Source organism: Emys orbicularis, chromosome 19, assembly GCF_028017835.1.
Source record: "Emys orbicularis isolate rEmyOrb1 chromosome 19, rEmyOrb1.hap1, whole genome shotgun sequence".
In the NCBI taxonomy this organism is placed as follows: domain Eukaryota; kingdom Metazoa; phylum Chordata; order Testudines; family Emydidae; genus Emys; species Emys orbicularis.
In genome coordinates this window covers 2,107,980-2,133,126 of record NC_088701.1, presented here as the reverse complement: position 1 = coordinate 2,133,126, position 25,147 = coordinate 2,107,980, and the positions used below count along the sequence as shown (strand labels likewise).

Sequence of the window (25,147 nt, the reverse complement as noted above, 5' to 3'; positions counted from 1 at the left end):
GAATAAACTGTACCATTTTGCCAGCATAGCTGGGTCCGCCCTAGGAGCGCTTTGCCATATAGTATATTGGTATTCCTAACGTGACATAGCCCTGGTCCTCCATTCGCTCTCCTTTTCTCTTCAGTGGTCTGAAAGCGGCTATCCCCTTCTCAGTCCTTTCCAGGCCCCTGGCAAAAAGACACCTGCCTGATCTGAATTAAAACCTGATATCTACTCAGACAGGTAAGCAAGCTGTTGATCCTAAGTATTTTAGGAAGATGAGACACATTTAAAAACACAGAGACCCTAGCAATCAGTCTCCCCATGTTTATTATCTCTGTTTAAATGGTATCTCCCCCCCCCCCCCCCCCGCCCGGGGATGGAGAATAATAAATATAGAAATAGTTCAGTACATTTGTCACTAATAACCGTGCATGTGTAGAGTGGTTTCCATATTCAAAGCTCTGGAGGAACTTTGATCCTGCATAGTGATATGGCTCCCAGGATTTTCTGTTCTGTAACTATGGAGTTTGAAAACTGGGCAAATGAATGGTCCTGCTCCCAATGACGGCTCCGGGGCAGGGTCGTTAGTGTTTGGGACTATTTCAGCTTTGCTGTAATGTAGTGCAGTGTCCCCCCCCGCCCCCCCGGCCCTGATGCAACACAATTCCAAGGGTTTGGGAAGTCCTCCTGCTGGGTTTCTTCAAATGTTGTCATCCCAGTTTAGCATACAGCATTAAGGAGACCATCATAGCTGATAGCTGCAGTGGGAGAGAAAAAAATAGAGACGGAATGAATAATAAGACAGAAAATATCATATTGCCTCTATATAAATCCATGGTACGCCCACATCTTGAATACTGCGTGCAGTTCTGGTCACTCCAGCTCAAAAAAGAGATATAGAATTGGAAAAAGTGTAGGGCAATAAAAATGATGAGGGGTATGGAACAGCTTCTGTATGAGGAGAGGTTTTAAAGACTAGGACAGTTCAGCGTAGAAAGGAGACGACTAAGGAGGGATATGATCGAGGTCTACAAAATAATTACTGGTATGGAGAAAGTGACTAAGGAAGTGTTATTTACCTCATCACATAACACACGAACCAGGGGTCACCCAATGAAATGAAAAGGCAGCAGGTTTATAAACAAGCAAAAGGAAGCAATTCTTCACACAACGTACAATCAACCTGTGGAACTCCTTGCCGGGGGATACTGTGAAGGCCAAAAGTATAACTGGGTTGAGAAAAGAATGAGAGAAGTTCCTGGAGGACAGGCCCATCAGTGGCTATTAGCCAAGGTAGTCAGGGACGCAGCCCCGTGCTCTGGGTGTCCCTAAACCTCTGACTGCCAGATGCTGGGACTGGACAACAGGGATTGGATTGTTTGATGATTCCCTGTTCTGTTCATTCCCGCTGGGGCACCTGGCACCGGCCACTGTCTGAAGACAGGATACTGGGCTAGATGGACTGTTGGTCTGACCCAGTATGACTGTTCTTATGTTCTTATGTTTATGTGTAACCCCCTAGTATCTAACTGAGGTCAGGGCCCTGCTGTGTTAGGCGTGGTCGACCTGCGCACAGCTGGCTAATTGTGCATCACTGGACTACTTAAAAGTGAACACGTCCCTTTAAGACCAGATTAACTTGGGTTAAACTCACTTCCAGCACTGCGGCACCAATGGCAGCTCCACCAAGCAATAGGCTCTTCTCTTTGATCTGGGAAACCAGCTGGCGGAAGCAGCCCTGAAGGGTAAAAAATAGGGTGAGGTGTAGGCTGCTTTCAGAGTAATCGGAAACAAAAAGCAATGGTAGCCCATCCCCCGGTGGAATCCCATTGGCTTCAGCACACTTGCTGGGCAAACTATTGTATCTTCCCTTCACGCGGGGGTGGGGTAGGGGTGGAATTAGCCCCTGCGTGGCTGACTGGCCACTGGCCTATGGCTGTGCCTAAATCCATAGATCCCAAAGCACTTTCCAAAAGAGGGCTGTATCGTTATTCCCCCACACTTTACAGAGAGGGAAACTGAGGCACAAGGGAGTGGCTTGCCCAAAGTCATGCTGCAGGAAGAGCCAACCCAGTGCCCTGCCCACTAGCCCCCACAGCCTTCACTTAAGGGGTGTACAAGGTGCTTTCTGGTTTTGAATTTAGAGCACATAGGCACCGATCCTGCCATGAGATCCCTGTGGGTGCAGGTAGACGTCCAGGCAGCGTTTGCTGCAAGATCAGGGTGCTGATCACTCCCCCACGTGCTCCCTTGCTCCCTCCGACTCCAACAGACACAGGCTAGGTTTTTAACAGCACTATTCCCACAGTTTCCTTTTTGACCCCCAAACTGGGCCGCGACCTCCTGGTTGATGACCACGCTGCTGACGTTGCGTCCGTTGCATGCGGCGCTCGTTGGATCTTTGCAGCAGCTTTTGGGATAAGTCAGGTTGGTCCGTATTTGAAAGGCAGAGCCGGAAAAGTCTGTGTAGTTATGAACCCCGCAGCAGTTCAGCTAGGAACGACACACAACAGGGTTTGTTACAGGCCAGGGTCTCGAATGTTTCATTTTTCCTTCCTACCTCCCTTCCCTGCTGTATCCCGGCAGAATTTCCTCAGTTCTCCTTTGCTCAAATGGTGATTTTACCAGAGGAGAAGTATGTTTAACCCTTCGGTTGCTATCAAATGCCCATGTTGTAAACGCTGGGAGAAATTCTAAGGCCTGTGGTCGACAGGTCAGACTAGATGAGCAAAATGGTCCCATCTTGTATTCTGGGGTGGGGGGTTTCCACCTTCGTCCGAAGCGTCCGAAATCAACCACAGCGGGAGATGGGACACCAGACAGGATGGACCAGTGCTCTGAGCTGGTACAGAGACCCCTCTGTCTGGCTGGTGAATCTCACTCACGTGCTCGGGGTCACCAGATTTGGGGTTGGGAAGATTGACAGGGCTTTTTCACCTTCCTCCGCAGTGCGGGGTGCAGGTCGCTACTGGGGTCCTGGGGCTTGTCTCACCTAAGCAGTTCCCTGCCGTGGCAGGGGCTGCAGGCATTGGTCACTCCTTGGTGGGCCCTATTCTCTGCCCGTGGCTCACAAGATGTTTGTCTCTGAGGATTAGGATGCTTTGATCTCACTAGTCACTGAGTGGCTTTTAGTGGCCTGTGCTGAACGGGAGCTCAGACTGGCGATCCCGTCCGGCCCGAGACTGTGTGAAATTTCTGCCCCCAAAAATCTACACAGCAGATCCTCAGCACGTGTATCGGCTTGACTGCTTTGACGCCAGAGCAGCGCTGATTCACACGGAGGATCTGGCCTGGAGACTCACTAGATGCTAGCGTTGAAGGGTGGGTGGGCATGTGGTTAAGATACTGCCATGGGATCCAGTTCCCAGCTGTGTTACAGAACCACTTGGGCGAATCTGTGTGTCTCTTTTCCTAGTTGTAGGGTGGGCATATGACCAGCCTCCCTTTCGCCTGGCCTGCCTCTTTAGATTGTAAATTCTGCTCCCTGTCTAAGGCGTGTATGTGGGCCCATCACCGTACCAGCAGGGCGTCTCCTCCCAACCTCTCTGCTATGATCCCCATGGTACTGATGGGGAACGGATGCCCAGGGAGCCCAGGTGACTGGCCCCAGGTCACACAGGGAGTGCATGGGACAGAAGGGAATTGAACCAGGATTTTCTGTCCTAACCACTAGACTGTCCTTCCTCTCATACCACCTCGTCACAGCAGGGACTATCACTGTGTATGTGCAGCACCGGGCACACTGGGTGGGGCCTGTCGGAGCTACCGTAATATGTGTAATAAGAATGTGGGAACACATGTGTCGAGTCCTTTGACCCAGGAGGTCTGGGGGGCAGAGGGTCCCCTACCTTCAGCATGAATGCATTCCATCCATAGGACACAATATCATCGTGTTTGTAGCCGCTGTATTTCTTCTTCAAGGCAGCCAGCGATTTGTCTAGGACGATACTGCGAGCCTTAAACGGGGGGAATGAAACGGGTCTAGAGCCAGAAAATACTTTCTCTTCAGATCCCGTCTGATGCCAAAATGTGGCCAAAGGTTTTCAGGGAGAGAGCCTCAGGTGGGGTAAATCAGGACCGCTCCACCGAGCGCAGCGGAACTGAGCTGATGGCCACCCGCTAAAGCTCTAGCCCAGAGACAGCAAAGTGGCACGCTGGGCTAGTAAAAGCTGACAGCCTCAGACTAGCCAGCTCACTTTGGCCCTAGTGTGGGCCCCGATCCTGCACGGATTTACTCACGCACTTAACCTGACATCTATTGCTCCTGCAGTGGATGGGTGTAAATGAAGCCCAGGTGGAAATAAGGTGCAGGTACTTAACAGGTAGGGTAATTAGCCAGTGGATCAGATTCCCAAGGGATAGGGCAGGACACCTTTCTAGAGCAGTCGCTCACTCAACTAAAAGTTACTGGTCTGGATATAGGAATAACTAGGTGAAATTTCCTGGACTGTGTTACGCTGGAGGTCGCACTAGATCATAACAATCCGTTGTAGCCTTAAACTCTGTGAATCTGTGCAGGATCTGGGCCTTAGCTTTGTAAATGTAGATCCAAGCCAAAGGAGAATCGATCATATTTAAATTTGCCTTTACAATCAATAAGAATAATGCGGTAGGAATCATTCTAAAGCAAAGAGGAACCGTTTCATCAGTTAAGGATGAGGAATGGGTAGACCTCAGTTAAAGCTGTGAGTTGGTTTTGAGGGACAGAGCTGGTTCAAATGCGAGGTGGGGAGGGGGCGATTTCCTTTTTCTTTTCTTTATGTGCGATGACAGGTTTCAGAGTAGCAGCCGTGTTAGTCTGTATCCGCAAAAATAACAGGAGTACTTGTGGCACCTTAGAGACTAACAAATTTATTAGAGCATAAGCTTTCGTGGGCTACAACCCACTTCTTCGGATGCGCATCCGAAGAAGTGGGTTGTAGCCCACGAAAGCTTATGCTCTAATAAATTTGTTAGTCTCTAAGGTGCCACAAGTACTCCTGTTATTTTTATGTGCGATGACATTTTTGACAAATCAGTTAGTCAGAATTCCACCTGCGCTCAGAGTCCAGATGATCAGCACTTGGAGGGGAAATTTTGTCAACAGTTTTTTATTTGACCACCAAAAGTTCCAGATTTGGAAACTCTGGGCTCGTTCTTTGGTGCAGTGCGATTCGAACGAGACGTCACTAGATGTTTAGGGTCCCACGCGACTCCTGGATTTTCCAAGGAACTGACAAAAGTTGGCCACTTAACTTCCCTTTTGAAATTTCTCCCCATATGGAAAAAGGACCCAATCCCAAGCGACTCTTCTTTGTAGGATCGGGGTGAAACTTTGTCAAGGAAAATGAGAATTTCCCACATCAGAAGGGAATTCTGGATACTCACGAAGGACGTGAAAGCGAATACGACGACAGCTGCTGCGATTTCAGCGATGAAGATGATCAGCATTATTAAGAAGTACTGTGAGAGAGGGGGGTGGAAGGACATTGGAAGGTCGCGGTGAGTGCACACCGCGGAGGCCTTGTTCACTCTCAGATTCGTTTGGGATGAAGGTGAAGGGATTGCGAAGTGAGGCACAGGAGTCAAGTTTACACTACAATCAAAGGATTTAACCTAGAGGGGCTGTGGCTGCCCAGATGAACAGGGGTCAGGAGGTCAGGGGTTAGGGGGTCATGCCCATCCGTAAGAGTCTTGACAGCTGCTGATTGAGAGGCTGTCTGCTAAGCAAAGCGTTCATGTGGGTAGAAAGCAGGGCACGCACGGTCAAAGTCCCCCAGAACAGAGAGGGCTGGGGACCACATGAGCTGCCAAAGGGCTTAAGTGGTGTGTGGATCTTGTCCCGCTCCCTCTGAGTAGGCGTGAGTTTCACCCGCTAAGGATGGGAAAGAACAGCTGGTGACTGCAAGGGAGACCACTGCGTAGTTATAGTATAAGCGACGTTTAGGGCCAAATGTAGGGGGTCAGCTCCCAAGCTGGGGTAAATCACGCGGCTGTGCCAATGGGTGCAGCTCGACCCCCCCTTAGCTCAAGCGGGAAAGGTCTGCGGCCCTGTCCTCGCGGGCCGGGACGTCGCCCCAGCTGACAGCAGCTGCGTGCACTCACCGTCAGCAGGAGGCATCTGTTCTCTTTCACCGCGCCCCAGCAGCCCATGAACCCCAGCACGACCACCATGCTGCCCGCCACGATGCAGAAGTACCCGACGTGGGCAAAGTACACCGAGGTGGCGCCCAAGACCCTGACGAAGGAGGCGCTTCCCAGTTTAATCCACAGGCCCAGTCCCACCATGGTGCAGCCGACAACCTGGGGAGAGAATAAACGTATATGCGTGTGTGTGTGCGAGCTCGTGCGTGCGTTGGCGCTCCGGCCATGCCCCCGATTCACCCGGGGCAGGGAGCAGAGATGCCAGCCCGGTGCCGGAGGGGCATGAACATAACTGAGAGCCACCCCCTCTGTGCCATTCCATGGCCAGTCCCTCCTCCCCGCTCAGGTCTGCCCACCAAGAACTGAGCAGAGGCTGATGAGCATGACCCACTGTTCCGGCCAGCCATGGGGTGATGTGAACTTCAGGTGAAAGGCCACGTTACCTGAAGGCCGAGGGCCAGATCCCCCGTTGATGTAAATCATTGTAGCTCCATCAGTGTCAACAGAGATCTACACCGGCTGAGGATCTAGCCCCTAAACTCTGGGGCAGGCAGCTGGGCACAGGACTGGCTGATTTTATTCTTTGCTCTGCCCCTGACCTGCTGCGTGACTGTGAACAAGTTTCTTCCCTGCTCTGTGCCTCAGTTTCCCCTCCGACCCGGTGCCTGGCTAGGCTGTGAGCTCTTCAGGGCAGGACTGTCTCTCACTCTGGGCTGTGCAGCCCCTGGCACCATGGGACCCTGGTGCCACCGTAATACACCGAAATAAATGTGTGTCTGAAAACACAGGCTTACAAGGATAATGGTGTTGAAGCAAATCATGACAGTCTTCAGAGTGGCACAGCCAGTGCGCGAGGGAGCCATGGTGAAAACCGGTCAGCGCGGCTGCTCGCAGAAGGAGTGCTAGGTTGGAGAGACGGCAGAGAGATTTTCAGCTGGCCTTGCTGCTGCAAACAGCTTCCTCTCAGATCCATTCCCACCTCGGTTTTACGTTAAACCCACTAGCAACACAACACATTGTTGGAGGCTTTTACTTATGACGGGGCAAATATTTTTATTTAAAAGCTGATGCTAGGCAGGAAGTTTGGTCTAGTGAGTACTGGCCTGGGGGCCAGGAGATTGGACTTTGCTTCCTGGCTCTGATCCAGACCCCTCATGTGACTGCATCGTTCTGTGCCTCAGTTTCCCCATCTCGGGGCGGGGGCGTAATAATCCTTTGTCGAGTTAGACTGGAAGCTCCTCGGGACAGGGACTGTCTGTTGCTCTGCATCTCTGCAGCGCCTGGCACAATGAGGCCCCAGTCAGCGCGTCCTATAAATAACAGTCAGTGGTTGCTCTGAGAGGTTGTCACTGAGTTTGGGGGAACGGGGTCCCCGTGACATGTGCAAATCCAGCCCCCCACCCCCACCCCGGGGGAGAGATTTCAGTACTCGACGATTGACACGGCCTTACAGTCTCTGGACCCGGTGACTCCTGGGCTGGGGGAAGGAGGGCGCTTCTCCCCCCTCGCAGCCACCGTTAGCTTTAGCCCGACTCCGCTGCGGGGGAACTTCGCCCCGCGTAGAGGGCTAGCAGGGGGCCGATGCCGGCGCTTCCGTCTCCCTTCCCTGCGTCAAGGGCTTCGCCTCCCACCCAGGGGCCGGCAGCCCTAGCGGGTGGTGTGGCGTGGCTGCCGCCCAGGCCTCAGGATGGAAACTCACAAGCCCGGAGCTGAGGGAGCGGCCGGCACGTTCGCTCAGAGCCGGTTCAGCGGCCTGGAGCCTGAGGTTACCCACCCACGGGGCTCTCCTGAGCCTCCTGCCCTCGCCGGCCTGGCTCCCGGCCCTGCACCGTGCCCCGGGGCTCACGTGTCCTTGGCCCGGACCCCTGCGCTGCGGCTCGCCCAGCGCCTGCTGGGCTTCCAACCGTCGCCCGATGGCTGTTGGAAGGGGCCGGGGGGGGGAGGAGGACGGGGAGCAGGCTCCATTGTGAGACAGCATCTGCCTCCTTCCTCCCTAGGGGCCCGAGAGTGGGACGGCTGTAGGGCCTGTGCCTTGGGACTGCTGTAGGGCCATAGACTGGGACTGCTGTAGGGTGTCTATAGGGTCCGCAGTTTTCCATCGCTGTAGGTCTGTGGCTTGGAACTAAATCATATCTTCCCCACAGAACAATAGGGGACCCCGTTCCGTCCGTGCCCTGCTACCCCCTGTCAGGAGCAGGGCCGTGCCAGCAGAGGGCACGGGGGCCGGGGCAGGCTGAGCGGCACATGCTGGAACATGCAGCCCACAACTCTTCAGCTCCATTCAGCGGGAGATAGTTAAGGGGTGGGACTGGGACTCACGTGACATGGGGTTTTGTTCCTGGCTTTGCTACAGACTCCCTGTGTGACCTGGGACAAGTCACTTCCCCTTCCCGTGCCTCAGTTTCCCCATCTGTAAAATGGAGTTCTCCTTCCTTTGTCTCTTTAGAATCTTTGGGGGCCAGGGACTGTTTGTACAGGGGACCTCTGGGTGCTACCGTAACACAAACAATAAATAGGCACAAAACCCATCTTCCTTTGAGAAATTAACCAGACAATTGAATTCCAGAAGGATAAGAGTCACCCCTTGGGAATTTAAGATCTGGTGCTGTCCATAATCCCAGGGGTGAATTTCACTCCAAAATGAGCAAAGGGAAATAATCTTTTTTTCCCTTCAAAACCCAGCTTTGCTCTTCCCTGAACCCCGTCACTTTCAAACAGCCACTCGCAATAGCCAAGCTAACAACGTCTGCATAGAAAGATCGGGGATATTTAATTTATACAAACACAAGACATTGGCAGAGAAAACATTGTCGGGTGCAGAAAACCAATGACACATTGTTGACTGGATCTTTTCCAAACACACACAAGGGGGGAGGAAAAAGGGACATGAAATATTTCATTCGAATTCAAGTTCATGATGTGCTACATCAGTAAAAGTGCATCGTTTAAGTGTTTCTCAGATTGTCGGGCATGTTTAAAGATGTAGTGAGCACAGAGGGATGAATGGAATTCGTAATGATTCCCCCAAGTCTCTGCTTTCATTAAAAGAAGTGGGGAGGGAGCCAGGCTCTAACTGTTACGGCTGCAAAGAAAACCTTCAAAATGTGAAGTAATCGATGCAGTGACAGCTGCCTGAGTTTGCAGAGAGCCCGAATCGGTCACTCTGAAAGGGGTGACCTGCCCTTTTCATTGCAACTCAGACGCAATGAGAGTATGTTAAAACGTCAACATGGCTCACTGGGTCACAGCTCAAAGCATGTGACAAATGAAAGGAAGTACTGTAAGAGCTACATAAATGATCCTCAGTCAGTGCGTGTTTTGGGTAGGGTCTACAATAACACGTGGTAGGGGGCATGTTGGTTTCATTCTCCGCTTTTAGACGTTTAGACTGCCACCTTTAAGCTAATTTCTTGTTGCGCACACAAGAAAAACAAATCAGATCGAATTTATCATTGAAACAGACAGAAAAAATAGCATGGAAAAGATACCATCCCACTTTTCACTGTAGTCTCATTGGCGTCGCAGCCATCTGATTGCTCAGCGCTATTACAGATTAACAGGAAACATTCGTGATTAGTGATTAATAAGAAAAGTTAGGTTTCTCTCGCAGTGAACCTCAGGAAGATGCAAAGGCAGGAGGAGTTATGGATGGCAGGAGAGGCATTTTGTGTTTCCGGTGGAAAGCTTGTTTTTCAGCCGTTCGTACTGATCTGACAATACAGAACCAGGGAAACGGCCATTGCGGCCAGCTAGGAAACAAGAAAACAAAGAGGGAGACACATTTACTGCTCAACCCCTGGCTCTGTCATGGGTACACTCCATCCCTTCCCGCCCCCTCCCCTGAGCCTGCCGTGTCCTCGCTCCTTCCCCCTCCCCCCAGAGCCTCCTGCACGCCACGAAACAGCTGATCAGGAGGTGCGGGGAGGGAGGGGGAGGCGCTGAGCAGCGGGGCTGCCGGTGGGCGGGAGGCGCTGGGAGTGGGGGGGGAGCTGATGGGGGACTGCTGGGGGACGTATTACTGTGGCTCTTCGGCAATGTACATGGGTAAATTCTGGCAAAGTGACAGGGCTGGGACCCGAGTCTCAGCAGGACTCGGGCTCAGAACCACCCCCCTTAGCAGGATGCTGGGACCCGGCCCTGAGCAGCTGTTGACCCAAGTCACACTGATGTGTGCTCGGATGGAAGCAAGGTTTGGGCTCAAACCTGAGTCAGAGCTCAGTGTGACCAGGAAGGCATTTCCCCAGCCCTCGACTCATCGTTCATGGGAGTGGCCCACAAGCTATTACAGCCATTCACTCCTGGTGGGACGCTGGGTGCTGTTTAAACTCCGCTCCCCGAACAGCTATTCCAATGCCTCTCACTCCTATCCCGCCATATCCCCGGCTTCTCAACGTCACGCCTGAGCTCTGACACCGCCAAACTTTTCAAGCCAAGATGCCAAGGGGCACGATCCAAGGAAAGATGACTGTCCCCCATTTTACAGGTGGGGAAACCGAGGCACGGAGCGGGGCGAGTGGTGGTGGGGGGAGTTACTTGCCAGAGGTTACCCAGCAAGGCAGTAGCAGAGCCAGTTCTCGTGAGTCCTAGCCCACGAGTGTGCCACAAAAGCGTACCTCGAGCACACCGATTCCTAACGCCACCCCTCCAACGATCCTCCCGTTCCTGCTCAGGAAGGTCTGGAACTCATGCAAGCAGCCCTGGGAGGGGAAAGAGAATCACAGATGCAACAGCGGGCCCTGGCGATGGGGCCAGTGCGTCTCCTCTCGGCACTAGTGGCAGTCTCTCCCCACAACAGCCCATAGCAGCTCGTTAACCGGGGATGTGATTGTCAGATCAAACCTAGGGCCAGATGCTCTGTTGGTGTGAAAAACCAACGGCAGTTCCACAAACTGTCCAGGGGAAAGTTTCTTCTTAGGCCAGGTCTATACTAGACAGGGTTGGCTGGTAGAGCTATGCAGTGGAGATGCAGCATCTACTGGCAGAAGAGTTCATAGAGGTGCCCAGAGAGCAAGCCGGGCAATTCCTTCATCTTGGAATCTCAAGCCAACCAGTTTTCCCAGGAGCAACTCTGCCTCAAGAACTGACGAATCAGAGCCCGAGGCAGACAGCAAACTCTACCCAGAGTCTTGCTAACCCAAAACGAAGAACACAGAATTTCTTCCCAAGACTGAAAACTTGCTCAGAACGCTAAAAAAGAAGAAGAATTTGGAAGACCACGTATGTCAGTGCCACATACACTAACAACACATAGCCTGTCTCCTATGGCAAATACCTTGCTAAGCTCTTCTCCTTACCTGCTTGGTGCTGTCCAGTTCAGATTCCCGGCACTCTTGCTTGGGCGGCAGGCAGCAGCCTGTGGGATAAGTCTGGCTGTGAGTTTGGTAGAAGTAGGAGCTGTTGAAATCCTTGTAGTTGTTGAAGCCACAGCACTTCAGCTAGAACAAGAACGCCAGTTGGTTAACAGCCACAGCCACGTTTTAGATTCACGTCCAGGACGGTTTGACTGCTGGGAGGATGCGGCTGTTGTAAAAACCTCGCCCTGCCCTGAGAATGGATCACATAGGCCTGATCGCTAACGGAAGTGGGTGGCTTTGCATTTAAGCTTGGCTGGGACGCAGGAGATCTACATTCAATTCCTAGCTCAGCTGTAGAGTCCCTGGGTGACCCCGGGCAAGATTCTGTGCCTCAGTTTCCCCCATCTGGAAAATGCAGCTAATGATCCTTCCAGCTCCCCAGTGGGCCAGCTTAGACTATCCAGAGCACAAAAGCCCTCCAGCCACACCCCTAGGAGTGATGTAAGAGCTGCCGCTGCAGGTGCTGAACTTCAAGCATGTGCTCAAGTCCCACTGGAGTTAGATGTGTGCTAATGTGCTTTGCTGAATCGGGGCCTTCCAGCATGGAGATCCCCCCCCCCCCGCTGGTGGAATTCCCCCTGCCCCCCATGCATCAGCTGGCCGAATCCATCTCTTCCAGGGGGAATGCCGAAATGCGCGCTGCTCACCTCCTTCATGGTTGTGTCCCAGATTGCAGTCACGTCGTCCTGCCTCCCGTAATCCTCTCGTAAAGTTTTCACAGCCCAGTTTTTCAGGTGCTCAATGAATATATCAGCCTGGAAACCAGAGACATGCACAGATTGGCACCGTCTTGTCTTTCGGGATCTGTTTGGTTTTTCCTTTATTGAGTTTTGCAGACCAACAAAACAACCCCCCAATGCAACGAGCCAGGCACCGCACCAGCCCTCTGGAGACACCCGGGCAGACTAGTGTTTTATAGCTTTATCTTCTATTTGTTGAACCCAGGGACGGCCAGCCTGGATCAGCCCAACGGTCCATCTAATGCAATATCCCATTTCTGACAGTGGCCAAAGTCACATCCTTCAGAGGAAGGTATAAGATTAATTTCCTTTCCAGCACCCTTTATTTGCATTAACTATCACAACTCTACTGCTAGTAGGCATGTAATCATCCAACCCCTCTCTGAATTTTGCTATGTTCTCAGCCTAAGCACCATCCAGTGGCAGAGAGTTCCGCAGACGAATAGCACGTTGTGTGAAAAAAGATTTCTGTCAATCAATCTTGAGGTTGCCACCTTTTGATTCCAGTCAGTGTCCCCTTGATCTTGTGTTTTGACAGGGATTTTAAATGTTGACCCAAGGAAAAGTCATTAGGATTGGAGCTGAACAAATTATTATTTTTTTTGGGGGGGGGACAATGCTTATTGGCCAAAAATGCAGTTTTGGTTGAATTTGCTGCATAGTTTCAGCCCCCCCCCCCAAAAAAAGGGTGAGGGGGTCTCCTAAAAAGTCAAAACATTTCATTTCTACATTTAATTAAATTTAACGAAAAAAACAAACAAACCCCAAAAGGGTAAAAAAAAAAACCCCACCCAAACCCAAAACAAACCCAGAACAACTTTTTTTTTCAGTTTTTCGTTTTGGCAAGAAAAAAAATGAATGTTTGGGGTCAACCCAAAACAATGTTTAAAACAATTTCAGTTCAGCCACTGACCCAAAACCTCGGTGGCTCACTCAGCTGTCTCTAGGCTCAGTGAGTACAAGGCACTGTTATTGACACGGTTATTTACAACATCTCGGGAGACAAGCCTAGGCCAGGGCCCCGGGGGTGCTCCAGGAGAGAACCCAGGAATCCTGACTCCCGGGACTTTCCACCTCCCTTAGCAGAGTCCTCCTAGGTCCTGTTTTCGAGGCGGAGGAGAGCAGTCGAACAGCTCCCAGCCTGGAGGGGCTCTGACTCAACGCCAGAAGCCGGGAGTGGAGGACAGTGGCGGCTCACCGAACTGCTCTGTTCTGTACACTCCCTGGTGCTCTGGTACAGGATCCTGGGCTGGATGGACTCCGGTCTGCCCCAGGCTGGCAGCTCGGATGTTCTCAAAGCCCAGCCTTTAACTTACCACGGAAGAGAAGGCGAGGACGACGACGGCTCCCGCGACCTCAGCGATGAAGAGAATCAGGATAATGACAAAGAACTGGAGACAGAGAGACACCAAGATCAAAAGCCGCCCGTGCCAGCACAGAGGCCTCCCCCTTTGCAGGAGCCATGCCCGGGGGGCTGGAGCAAAGGGGCTTCAGGCAAGAGCTGCTACTACTGCCAGTACCAGGTGTGGCGGCTCGCAGGTGGTCACGGTCAGCAAGGGGCCTACGCGCCCAAGGGCCAGAGCTGGGTATTTAGGCACTGAAGATGCAGAGCCAAAGGGAATGAGGCACCCAACTCACTGAGGCACTTTTTACATTCCAGTAGGCACCTGTTTTATTAAAGGGCTCATCAGTCCAGCTGACAAAGGTCTAACAAGGTCCAGCGGCTGGAAGTCGGAGCTAGACTCATTCAGATTGGAAATAAGGTGCAGGTTATTAACCGGGAGGGTAGTTAACCATTCGAACAAGTTCCAAAGGGCTGGGGCAGCGTCTCTCTCGCTGGCCGTGTTCAAATCAAGACAGGATGTTTTTCTAAAAGATCTGCTCTCGCTCAAACAGGAATTGAGTTGGGAAAGGTCGGTCGGCCTGTGTTATACAGGAGGTCAGGCTGGGGGATCACAATGGTCCCTTCTGGCTTTAGCATCTACGAATCTGCTTCTGAACTACCTTGTAAATCTGGCTTCCAGCCCCTAGGGGATACAGTGAGGGTTCGGTGTTAGCTACAGAGATACCGACTTCTGGAAGAGTCTGAGCTCCGAGCTAGCTGGGAAATTATATTTTTCCCCTGGACATTTTGACAAAATTTTGTACATTTTCGTCAAATGTTTCTTAGAAATATTTCAGGTTGTCATCCACCTCCTCCCCACAAAAAGTTCTGGTATTTTTCTATCAAAACCAGACATTTCTCAAAGCCACAAAACACCGGTTGCTGAAAACCAATTCTCCCTCCCCGCACTGGCTTTCAGGGGTGGGGTATTTTTGGCAGAAACCTGAACATTTCCAACGGCAGTGGGAATTTGTGGGGGTGAAAATGTCTGAGAAAACCTTGAGAGGCAAATGTTCCCTCCTCCCAACCCGGAGAGATGGCAGGGGTGGGGCAGAGCTGGTGGATGAACTGGAAAAATCTTTTTGTGGGAAATATCTCACCGGTTTCCACAGTGGGACTTGAACCCAGGCCTGCAGAGTGATCAGCCAGCCACCTCCTCATGCTGTCATAGCCTGTCTCCCTGGCAAGCCGCAAGCCACAGAGGGGGCACACCGTTGGACGGTCTGCCCCGAGAGAGCCAGCTGACCATTGTTTAACAATCCCTAATTGGCTCCTTGATGCTCCATAAGCCCCTGGGATCCCGGGAAGCGCCCAGAGGATACCAATGTGACCAGCTGTCGTGACGGGGCTGCTTCTCTGCCAGTATTGACCTTGGCACCAACCTGTCTCCTGCTCGACCCCTGGGACCCCAATGCTGACCCTGATACCTGGTGCTGGCCCTTGGCCTGGACTCCATCTCTGGCTCTGCCCCTCGGCTTGACTCAAGACTCAAACCCTGGGTTTGCCGTTCAGCTCCTCTGACCCCGGGCTGTGGATCCTGCCCCTACTCCTGCCTCCCCTCGCCCAGGATTCCGACAAAGGTTCAAAACGGAACCGGTTCTGCAGACGTTGCCACGACCTCCATCCCCGTTGTAGGTAGGGGAAACTGAGGCACGCAGCGGCGCTGTGCCCAAGGTCACTCAGCGTCTGGGACAAAGCCAGAATCTGAAACAAAATGTCCCGCGTCCTAGCCAACCCCCTTAGCAACCCCTCTGCCCAGGAGCACTAAGTGCCCAAAGGCAGGTCTGGCAGCTCTCCCCACTGCGGACTGGGGAGAATGAAGCACAGAGGGGAGCTGGCTGGCCCGAGGTCCCGGAGACTCGTGGATCCCAGGCCAGTGCTCTGCCCGTTAGCCCCCAGCCCGTTCCCAGTTGTCCTGCAGCCCCTACCAGCAGCAGCATGCACTTGCTCTCCTTCATGGCCCCGCAGCAGCCCAGGAAGCCCATGAGCAGCAGGAAGGTGCCGACAGCGATGCACAGGTACCCCACGTTGATCAGCTGCATCAGCTGGGGCGCGGCGGCCCCCAGGATCTGCACGAAGGAGCCTCCATCCACCTTCACCCAGATGCCGATGCCCAGCACGGCCAAGCCGCTCAGCTGGGGGAGAGAGGAGAGAGGCTGGTAAGCAGCGAGCGGCCTCCCTTCATTCCCCACCGTGGTACGGGGCCACGTCCCGCACTGCAGCTCCCAGGGTTACCCCCAGCCTGCAGGGCCTTCTCCTCCCTGTCCACACTGAATCAGAGCCCCCAGCCCACCAGCCGGGGCTTCGCCTACTCACAAATATAACGCCGTTGAACACAAACATCATCATCTTCAGGAAGGAGAAGCAGCCCATCTTCCAGCACCTACACGGGGAGCAGAAGGGGGGCAGTAAAGATGTGGGGTTCAGCATGGCCCCGCTCAGTCGGGGGCCAGGGGGGGCTGTGCAGCCCCCGGCCCCCCCTGACTCGGTGTGAGTCTCTAGGCACTACCGTCATACACCCAATAAATAAGGTGATAGCTCTGACCCTGCAAAGCCTTCTCAGGCCCAGACTTGTCCAAGCCGCCTGAGATAAGAAGTGTGATTAGAGGGGTGAAGCAGACCACGCAGGGGACAAAGAGAATGTGGTTTTTTCCCCACTGTTTACAGTGTTGCCAACTCTCACTATATTTGGGGTTTTTCTTAAAGCCTCAGCCGCTGGAGTCAGGTGATTTTATGAGACTCACAGTTTTCATTTAAAAAAAAAAAGAAAAGAAAAATAAAGCAACTTTCTAGCTCTCCCGGCTGCAGAGAGAAGCTTGCAGATGTGACCCCCAAAGACTCAACAAACGGAAGGGAAAGAAACAGATCCCCAGAAAATTGATTAAAAAAAAACAACAGCTCATGATTTTTGAAAGGCCACAGTGACGATTTCCAAACGGTCCGGGCCAGCCGCGTTCCAGACGCTGATATGAAATAACTCTTCCCCCCCAGCCAGGTTGCAGTGGAGCTCACACCTTGTATGCCTGGCGGTTAGACATTTTCATAAATAGTCCATCAATTGTCAAACCACTGACATCGCTTATAACCAGGGCTTATAACTGTCTAGAACATCATCCCCCGAGGACCTTCCCAGCTGACAGCAAGAGCCTCCAGGAGCTCCAGCCGTTTAGCTAAACAAAGAGGAGGTTGACGGGTGACTCGATCACAGTCTAAGTACCTACAGGGGGACAAATATTTGACCATAGGGAGCTCTTCAATCTAACAAAAGCCAATGGCTGGAAGTTGAAGCTAGACCAATTCTGACTGGCAATAAGGCCCAAATTTGTACTGGGGAGAGTAATTACCCAGCGGCCCAGCTTCCCCCGGGTCCCGGTGGATTGTAAGCACTGGCGGTTTTTACATCAGGGTGGGTGTTTGTCTCAGGTCTGAACCGAATCCCCAGGGCCTGGGTTCTCCAGGAGCTCAGACCAGAAGATCGCAATGGTCCTTTCTGGCCTGGGGATCTAGGACGCTGTGAACTCGGCTCACACGAGCTGCTCACGTCTGTAATAGGCTCAGAGCGTTGGTGCATTGTGTGTTGACCCTTTGCAAACCACCGAATGCGCGACCGCAGTAAAAAGCAGAGAGGGATTCGCTTTCCCCCTGGAGCGGGAGTAAAGCACCATGAAAGCAGCTGCTAGGTTTTAAAGCCAGATGGGACAATTGAGAACAATACCTCACTCTTACGTAGCTTCTTCCGTCGTAGATCCGCAAAATGAGGTCAATCTCATTAGCTAGCTGGGGAAACTGAGGCAGGGAAGTGCCAGGCTAGGTGCTGAGTGGGTAATAGAACCCCAGTCTGCAGAGTACTAGTCTTTTGCTCTGGGGACTGGCCCATGCTCCCTCTGACCTCCTCTGCAGGCCTAGAAACTCACTCAAGCTCATTACGTCCGGCTGCGCTAGATTTGGAAGGACGTCCTGTCTTGACTGACAGTGGGCATGTGATGGAGAATCTGTCCTGGCCCTGGGGCAGCTGCTCCAATGGTTAATTCCCCTCCCAGTTCAAAATCTGCCCCTTCTTTCCAGTCTGAATTGTCCAGCTTTGGCTCCAGCCGCGGGGTCTCGTCAGCTGTCTGCTCTGGGGCCTCTCCTCCCGCCATGGCTCCTTGGCACTGGGCTCACGTCACGGGCTGCCCTGTGCTGGGGCCAGCAAGGACCTTTGCTCGGTAGCTCCTCACTGCTTCAGGAGCTGGGCAGGTTCCCAAGCGGTGCCTCCCCCGAGATGTGGAAGCTATAAAAGAGGCGGCTGGGCTTGGAGAAGCAAGCCACTGAGCCGGGAAGAGGGGGTGGGGAGATCTCAGGTGCCAGTTCCGCGGTGCTCAGCCTTCCCTCCCACGTAGCCCACAAGACTCTGCACAAGCTGCTGGGGGCCGTGCCACCCCAGCCCATGCTCTGGATACTGGAAGGGGAGTGAGTCCGGGTGAGCCTGGGAACAGGGGCCTGCTGAGCCTTGCAGACTCATCACATCCAACATCCACCCAGCGCACGGCTCCCGCGAAGGACTGGCCGGAGCAGACTGGAGCAGGGCCTTGCCCGTCTCCCAGCAGCGATGGGACAACCTGCCCTGCGGCTCCAGGCTCCTCCCCACACCGCTGCTCCCCAAGGCCACCACTGCAGCATCTCCTCTGAGCTCCTTGTTTCCCTGCAGCTGACGCTGTTGCCTAGCAGCAGCCAATCGGCTGGGAACCGCCCGCACCCCTTTATCCTGGGGGTTCCGCGAACGGCAGCCTCCCGCTAGGAGAGCTCAGGGGCCCCAGGGCGGGGCACTGAAACCTGTCCAGCAGCGAATCCAGCAGGCTTCAGCCTGACTCCCTGTGTTGTGTGTGGTCTGCAGGGCTGGGACTGCAGGGGGCTGCGGGCTGGAGTTGAGGGGCATCGGCAGAGCCACGTGGGTGCTGATGGCTGGCGCTGAAGCTCCATCTGCAGTGGGAGCCCAGCGCTCTGCTGGTGAGACCCATGTGCAAAGCAGGCACAGAAACGCAGGCAAGTCACGCCTGCCCTGTGCCTCAGTTTCCCCATATGTGAAATGGGGGTAACCCTCACAATAAGGATAAATCTATTGTCCACAGTGCTGGAGTGTCAGGAGTGAGGCCACAGGCAAAGCTAGGCGGGGAGCCCAGGGCTGGGAGAGCAGGGGCTGCGGGTCAGGAGTGAGGGGCACTGGCAGAGCTGGGGGGAACCCAGGGCTGGGAGAGCAGGGGCTGCGGGTCAGGAGTGAGGGGCACTGGCAGAGCTGGGGGGAGCCCAGGGCTGGGCTGGCAGGGGGCTGCGGGTCGGGAGTGAGGGGCACTGGCAGAGCTGGGGGGAGCCCAGGGCAGGGCTGGGGGGCTGCAGGTCGGGATTGCGGGGCACTGTCAGAGCTGCATGTTGGGAACTACACATCTATGATAGAAGAATATAGAGACCCAGCGTTTTAACAAACTGGGTCAGATTTCAGGTTTGCAGGAAATCTCCTGCGGATGTTGCAGTTTCACCCTTTGCTCTCCTGCCCCACACATTTCTCCAGAAAACACTGGCCCCTCTGTAGATAACAGAAGAACGGCCAGCCTGGGTCAGACCAAAGGTCCATCTAGCCCAGTGTCCTGTCTGCCGACAGTGGCCAATGCCAGGTGCCCCAGAGGGAATGGGCAGAACAGGGCAATTATTGAGTGATCCATCCCCTGTCGCCCATTTCCAGTTTCTGGCAAACAGAGGCTAGGGACACCATCCCTGCCCATCCTGGCTAATAGCCATTGATGGACCCATCCTCCAGGAATTTATCTAGTTCCCTGTTATAGTCTTGGCCTTCAACATCCTCTGGCAAGGAGTTCCATAGGTTGACTGTGCGCTGTGTGAAGAAATACTTCCTTTTGTTTGTTTTAAACCCGCAGCCTATTAATTCCATTGGGTGACCCCTAGTTCTTGTGTTATGAGAAGGAGTAAATAACACTTCTTTATTTACTTTCTCCACAGCAGTCATGATTTTATAGACCTCTATCATAGCCCCCCATATTCGTCTCTTTTCCAAGCTGAAAAGTCCCAGTCTTATTAATCTCTCCTCATACGGAAGCCGTTCCATCCCCCTAATCGTTTTTGTTGCCCTTTTCTGAACCTTTTCCAAATCCAATACATCTTTTTTGAGATGGGGCGACCACATCTGCACGCAGTATTCAAGATGTGGACATACCATGGATTTATATAGAGGCAACATGATATTTTCTGTCTTATTATCTATCCCTTTCTTAATGATTCCCAACATTCTGTTTGCTTTTTTGACTGCCACTGCACATTGAGTGGATGTTTTCAGAGAACTTTCCACCGTGACTCCAAGATCTCTTTCTTGAGTGGTAACAGATAATTTAGACCCCATCATTTCATATGTATAGTTGGGATGATGTTTTCCAATGTGCATTACTTTGCATTTATCAACATTGAATTTCATCTGCCATTTTGTTGCCCAGTCACCCAGTTTGGTGAGATCCTTTTGTAGCTCTTCGCAGTCTGCCTGGGACTTAACTATCTTGAGTAGTTTTGTATCATCTTCAAATTTTGCCACCTCACTGTTTACCCCTTTTTCCAGATCATTTATGAATATGTTGAATAGGACTGGGCCCAGTACAGACCCCTGGGGGGCACTTCTATTTACCTCTCTCCATTGTGAAAACTGACCATTTATTCCTACCCTTTGTTTCCTGTCTTTTAACCAGTTTCCAATCCATGAGAGGACCTTCCCTCTTATCCCATGACAGCTTCCTTTGCTTAAGAGCCTTTGGTGAGGGACCACAGCACACTGTGTACGAAGTGCTAGCTCTGTGCGCGCGCACACGCACACACACACACACACCTGCACACGCGCACACACACACACATGCCTGCACATGCACATGCACACACACACACCTGCACGCACACACACACACACACACCTGCACACACACACACGTGCCTACATGCACACACACACACATAGCTGCACATGCATGCACACACACGCCTGCACACACGCGCGCACACACACACGCACACGCACACCTGCACACACGCACACACACTCGCCTGCACACACATGCACACACACACATAGCTGCACATGCACGCACACACACACACACGATTGCACACATGCACACACACACCTGCACACATGCACACACACCTGCACACACACACACCTGCACACACACGCACACACACATACGCCTGCACACACACACATGCCTGCACACACACACACACATGCACACACACACACATGCACACACACATGCCTGCACACACACACACGTATGCACACACACACGCGCACACACATGCCTGCACACACACACATGCCTGCACGCACACACACATGAACACACACACACCTGCACACACATGCACACATGCGCACGACATACATGCCTGCACACACATGCCTACACAGACACACCTGCACACACACACATGTACACACACACATGCCTGCACACACACACACACATGCCTGCACACATGCACACACACCTGCACACACACACCTGCACACACATACGCCTGCACACACACACATGCCTGCACACACACACACACACATGCACACACGCACACACACATATGCACACACACATGCCTGCACACACACACACATGAACACTCACACACACCTGCACACACGCGCACACATGCGCACGACACACATGCCTGCACACACATGCCTACACACATGCCTGCACACACACACTTGCACACACACCTGCACATACACACCTGCACACGCACCCATGCACACACACCTGCATGCGCACACACACACCCCCCTGCACACGCACATGCATGTGCACACGCACATGCACACACTCACACATGCACACACATGCATGCGCGCACACACATTTGGCTTCTGGTACGGTTCAGAAGCCCACCAGAGGGTCCTGGCTCGGTGATTCGCCGGCCACTTGCGCTGGGAAGCCCGATTAGGTCATGATCATCAGATCACGTCTCCCTGGGAGGAGGGAGCAGCCGGGGCAAGAGCTCCCGGAGCGACGAGAATCCCCCTTCCGTCCACCCCGCCTCGGGGGTAGAAACCAGGGTGGGCAGAACCGAGCTGGAAAGGGTCTGATGTGTCTGGGGCGCTGGATCTAACCGCGACCTGCTGGGACCTCAGCTGGGGTAAACCGGCTGCCTTGCAGTCAATGGAGTGACGCTTGTCCCCACACCAGCTGCAGATCTGGGTGCAAAGCTCCCTCCCTCCCCGGGGGGGTTGCAGCACTCCCAGGGCTGCGGGCGCCTTCCTGCCATTAGCGCTAATGGAAGGTGCCCGCCTGGACTGGAACAAACGGAGGCGGGGGGGGGGGGGGGGGAGATAGAAAGCACTTAGAGCAGGCCCTCAGCATACAGGCGTACCCGAGAGCGCAGACTTGGGCATCGCTGCCAGCCAGTCTGGACTCTGCCCTCCTCGCCAGTCGCAGTAGCGGGGCCGGATACCCACTCTCGGCCAGCTTCGCCCCTCACCCAAATCTGCCGGCTCCGGGGCAGCGACTCCAGAGGCCGGAATCCGGGCGCTTGCTCCCCACGGCAGAATCCCCCGCGGCCCTTGCAGGCTGGGGACTGGAGGGGAGAACAGGCAGCAGCACCATCGGGCCGGCTTGGACCCTGACACGCTCTTCAGCCCAGCGCCCAGGCAGGACATGAAGCGACGTTGGCCCCCGCCGGCCCCTCGGAGCCCAGGCCCTTGTCGCTTGGGCGGGCACAGTCCAAACAAGGGATGAGCCAAGCGGCACCATCCCAGGCCTGAATCTCCCAGGGCCTAATCCTCAACTAGCGTAAGACGGGCACCACTCCGTTGATTTCCCCAAGCTACAGCAGAGGACCTGGCCTCCGTTGGCTACACAAGCAAGAGAAATGCAGGTATTGGCCACGCAAAAAGCTCTTACCTCTTGGAGGGGTGGCTGGGAAGTTTGCTCTGTGTGTGTGTGTGTGTGTGTGTGCGGGTCAGTGTGCAGGGTGTGGGTGCGTGTCTCCTTTCCACAGGGTGTGTGTGCAGGGTGTGTGTGTGTGTGTGTGCACGGGTGTGTGTGTGTGCGGGTGTGTGTGCAGGGTGTGGGTGCGGGTGTGTGGGTGCGGGTGGGTGGGTGTGGGTGGGTGTCTCCTTTCCACAGGGTGTGGCTCCCCACCTGCACAACAGTGAGCTGCGGCTCCGTGGTTCAGTCTCCGCTCTCTGGGCTGGAGTTGCGCCTGCTTCTGGGACTTCATCGCCCTCCCCACCTGATCCCGCCTGAACTCCCAGCCGGGCAGGGGGAGGGGAATACATGCAACTGGCTTGTACACTCGCGGCTTTAACGCTTTGCTTCCCGAGGTGAGGGCAGAGTTTTCCGCGGGGCTCTGGGCCCAGCCGAACATCGGCCCAGGGGAACGTGGGGTGCAGTTCCCTCGAGCCCGCGGGGAGCGCAGGTTACCCGGAGACTTGGGGAGAGGAGCTTTGGAAAACCCCACCTATTATTATCTGTGTTCTGGTAACACTGCTAGGAGATGGATGAGATTGGGGCTCCATGGTGCTGGGCGCTGCCCAGACCCCGGCTGAGATCAGGGCCCCGTCACGCCAGGCGCTGCACAGACCCCGGCCGAGATCAGGGCCCCGTCGCGCCGGGCGCTGCACAGACCCTGGCTGAGATCAGGGCCCATCACGCCGGGCGCTGCACAGACCCTGGCTGAGATCAGGGCCCCGTTGTGCCGGGCGCTGCCCAGACCCCGACCAAGATCAGGGCCCCGTACCACGGGCGCTGCACAGCCACAGAGAGAGTCGGCCCCTGCTCTGAAGAGCTCACAGTCTGAACAGACAGAAGGTGGGAGAACGGATTATTATTCCCGCTGTACAGATGGGGAAGCTGAGGCCCAGAGAGGGTACGTCGAGAGTTTGAAAAGGTGACTCATGACTGTGGGATTGCTCATCTGGAAACCTGTCAAAGGGCCTGAATTTCATTTCAGTGCAGTAAAGAATCTACCAAACTTTCTAGAGAGACACAGAGGTGAGGGCCTTTTATTGGACCAACTGCTGTTCACAGAATCATAGAATATCAGGGTTGGAAGGGACCTCAGGAGGTATCTAGTCCAACCCCCTGCTCAAAGCAGGACCAATTCCCAACTAAATCATCCCTGTTGGTGAAAGAGACGAGCTTTCGAGCTACACAGAGCTCTTCTTCAGATAGATCCATCTGTCCCAAACACCCCTCGGTCTGTCTGTCTGTCCCCAACACCCCTCGGTCTGTCTGTCTGTCCCCAAACACCCCCTCGGTCTGTCTGTCTGTCTGTCCCCATACACCCCCTCGGTCTGTCTGTCTGTCTATCCCCATACACCCCCTCGGTCTGTCTGTCTGTCTATCTATCCCCAAACACCCTCTCGGTCTGTCTGTCTGTCTGTCTGTCTATCTATCCCCATTCACCCCCTCGGTCTGTCTGTCTGTCTGTCCCCAAACACCCCTCGGTCTGTCTGTCTGTCTATCCCGATTCACCCCCTCGGTCTGTCTGTCTGTCTATCTATCCCCAAACACCCCCTCGGTCTGTCTGTCTGTCTATCTATCTATCTATCCCGATTCACCCCCTCGGTCTGTCTGTCTATCTATCCCCAAACACCCCTTGATCTATCTATCTATCTATCCCCATCCACCCCCTCTATCTATCTATCTATCCCCATACACCCCATCTATCTATCTATCCCCATACACCCCATCTATCTATCTACCTATCTATCCCCACACACCCCATCTATCTATCTATCTATCTATCTATCTATCTATCTATCTATCTATCTATCTATCTATCTATCTATCTATCTATCCCCAGACACCCACCCTCTCTCTCTCTATCTATCCCCAGACACCCCCTCTATCTATCTATCCCCATACACCCCATCTATCTATCTACCTATCTATCCCCACACACCCCATCTATCTATCTATCTATCTATCTATCTATCTATCTATCTATCTATCTATCTATCTATCTATCTATCTATCTATCTATCCCCATTCACCCCCCCATCTATCTATCTATCCCCACACACCCCATCTATCTATCTATCTATCTATCTATCTATCTATCTATCTATCTATCTATCTATCCCCATACACCCCATCTATCTATCTATCTATCTATCTATCTATCTATCTATCTATCTATCTATCTATCTATCTATCTAACATGCATCACTGTAGTGTCTGGGGCCGGATCCTGGCCCGCTGTGAATCAGAGCAGCTCTATTGACTGAATTGGCTTGAGGCTGATTTACCCCAGGAGGGGATCAGGCCCCCAGAACACAACCAGACCCGGCCGTAATGTTGTTGCTGCCCTGTCCTGAGTTCTCTTACATCCACTGGGCTCTTGGTTTAACGAGAACATTCGAAGCCAGAGTGAGTTAGGAAGGGTTATAAAGCCTCATGCTTCAGGGCCTGAGCAGACCTTTGGTGGGGAGCGGTCAGGAAGGAGCTGTCCCCGCTGGCAGGATGTCCCACCTCTGCCTTCTGCAGCAGGGTGTCTCGGAGCAGTTGGTCCTGGCCCCTCTCAGAGACGGG

The 25,147-nt window shown here is 53.5% G+C and overlaps 2 protein-coding genes across 2 annotated transcripts; both read right to left on the bottom strand.

Moving 5' to 3' along the window:
* Window positions 1-2,067: 2,067 nt before the first annotated feature.
* LOC135892033 (tetraspanin-16-like) lies at window positions 2,068-6,968 on the bottom strand. Its single transcript, XM_065419715.1, has 5 exons — window positions 6,900-6,968; window positions 6,067-6,264; window positions 5,350-5,424; window positions 3,831-3,938; window positions 2,068-2,475 (listed from the first exon to the last, which is right to left on the bottom strand). The coding sequence occupies exons 1-5, from the start codon at window positions 6,966-6,968 to the stop codon at window positions 2,068-2,070; spliced, it is 858 nt and encodes a 285-aa protein (XP_065275787.1).
* Window positions 6,969-9,797: 2,829 nt separating this feature from the next.
* LOC135892032 (tetraspanin-1-like) lies at window positions 9,798-22,216 on the bottom strand. The gene is made up of 8 exons (XM_065419714.1): window positions 22,092-22,216; window positions 15,900-15,966; window positions 15,512-15,718; window positions 13,516-13,590; window positions 12,107-12,214; window positions 11,400-11,540; window positions 10,719-10,802; window positions 9,798-9,854 (listed from the first exon to the last, which is right to left on the bottom strand). Exons 1-8 carry the CDS (start codon window positions 22,214-22,216, stop codon window positions 9,798-9,800), a joined length of 864 nt encoding a protein of 287 aa, XP_065275786.1.
* Between the last annotated feature and the right edge of the window lie 2,931 nt (window positions 22,217-25,147).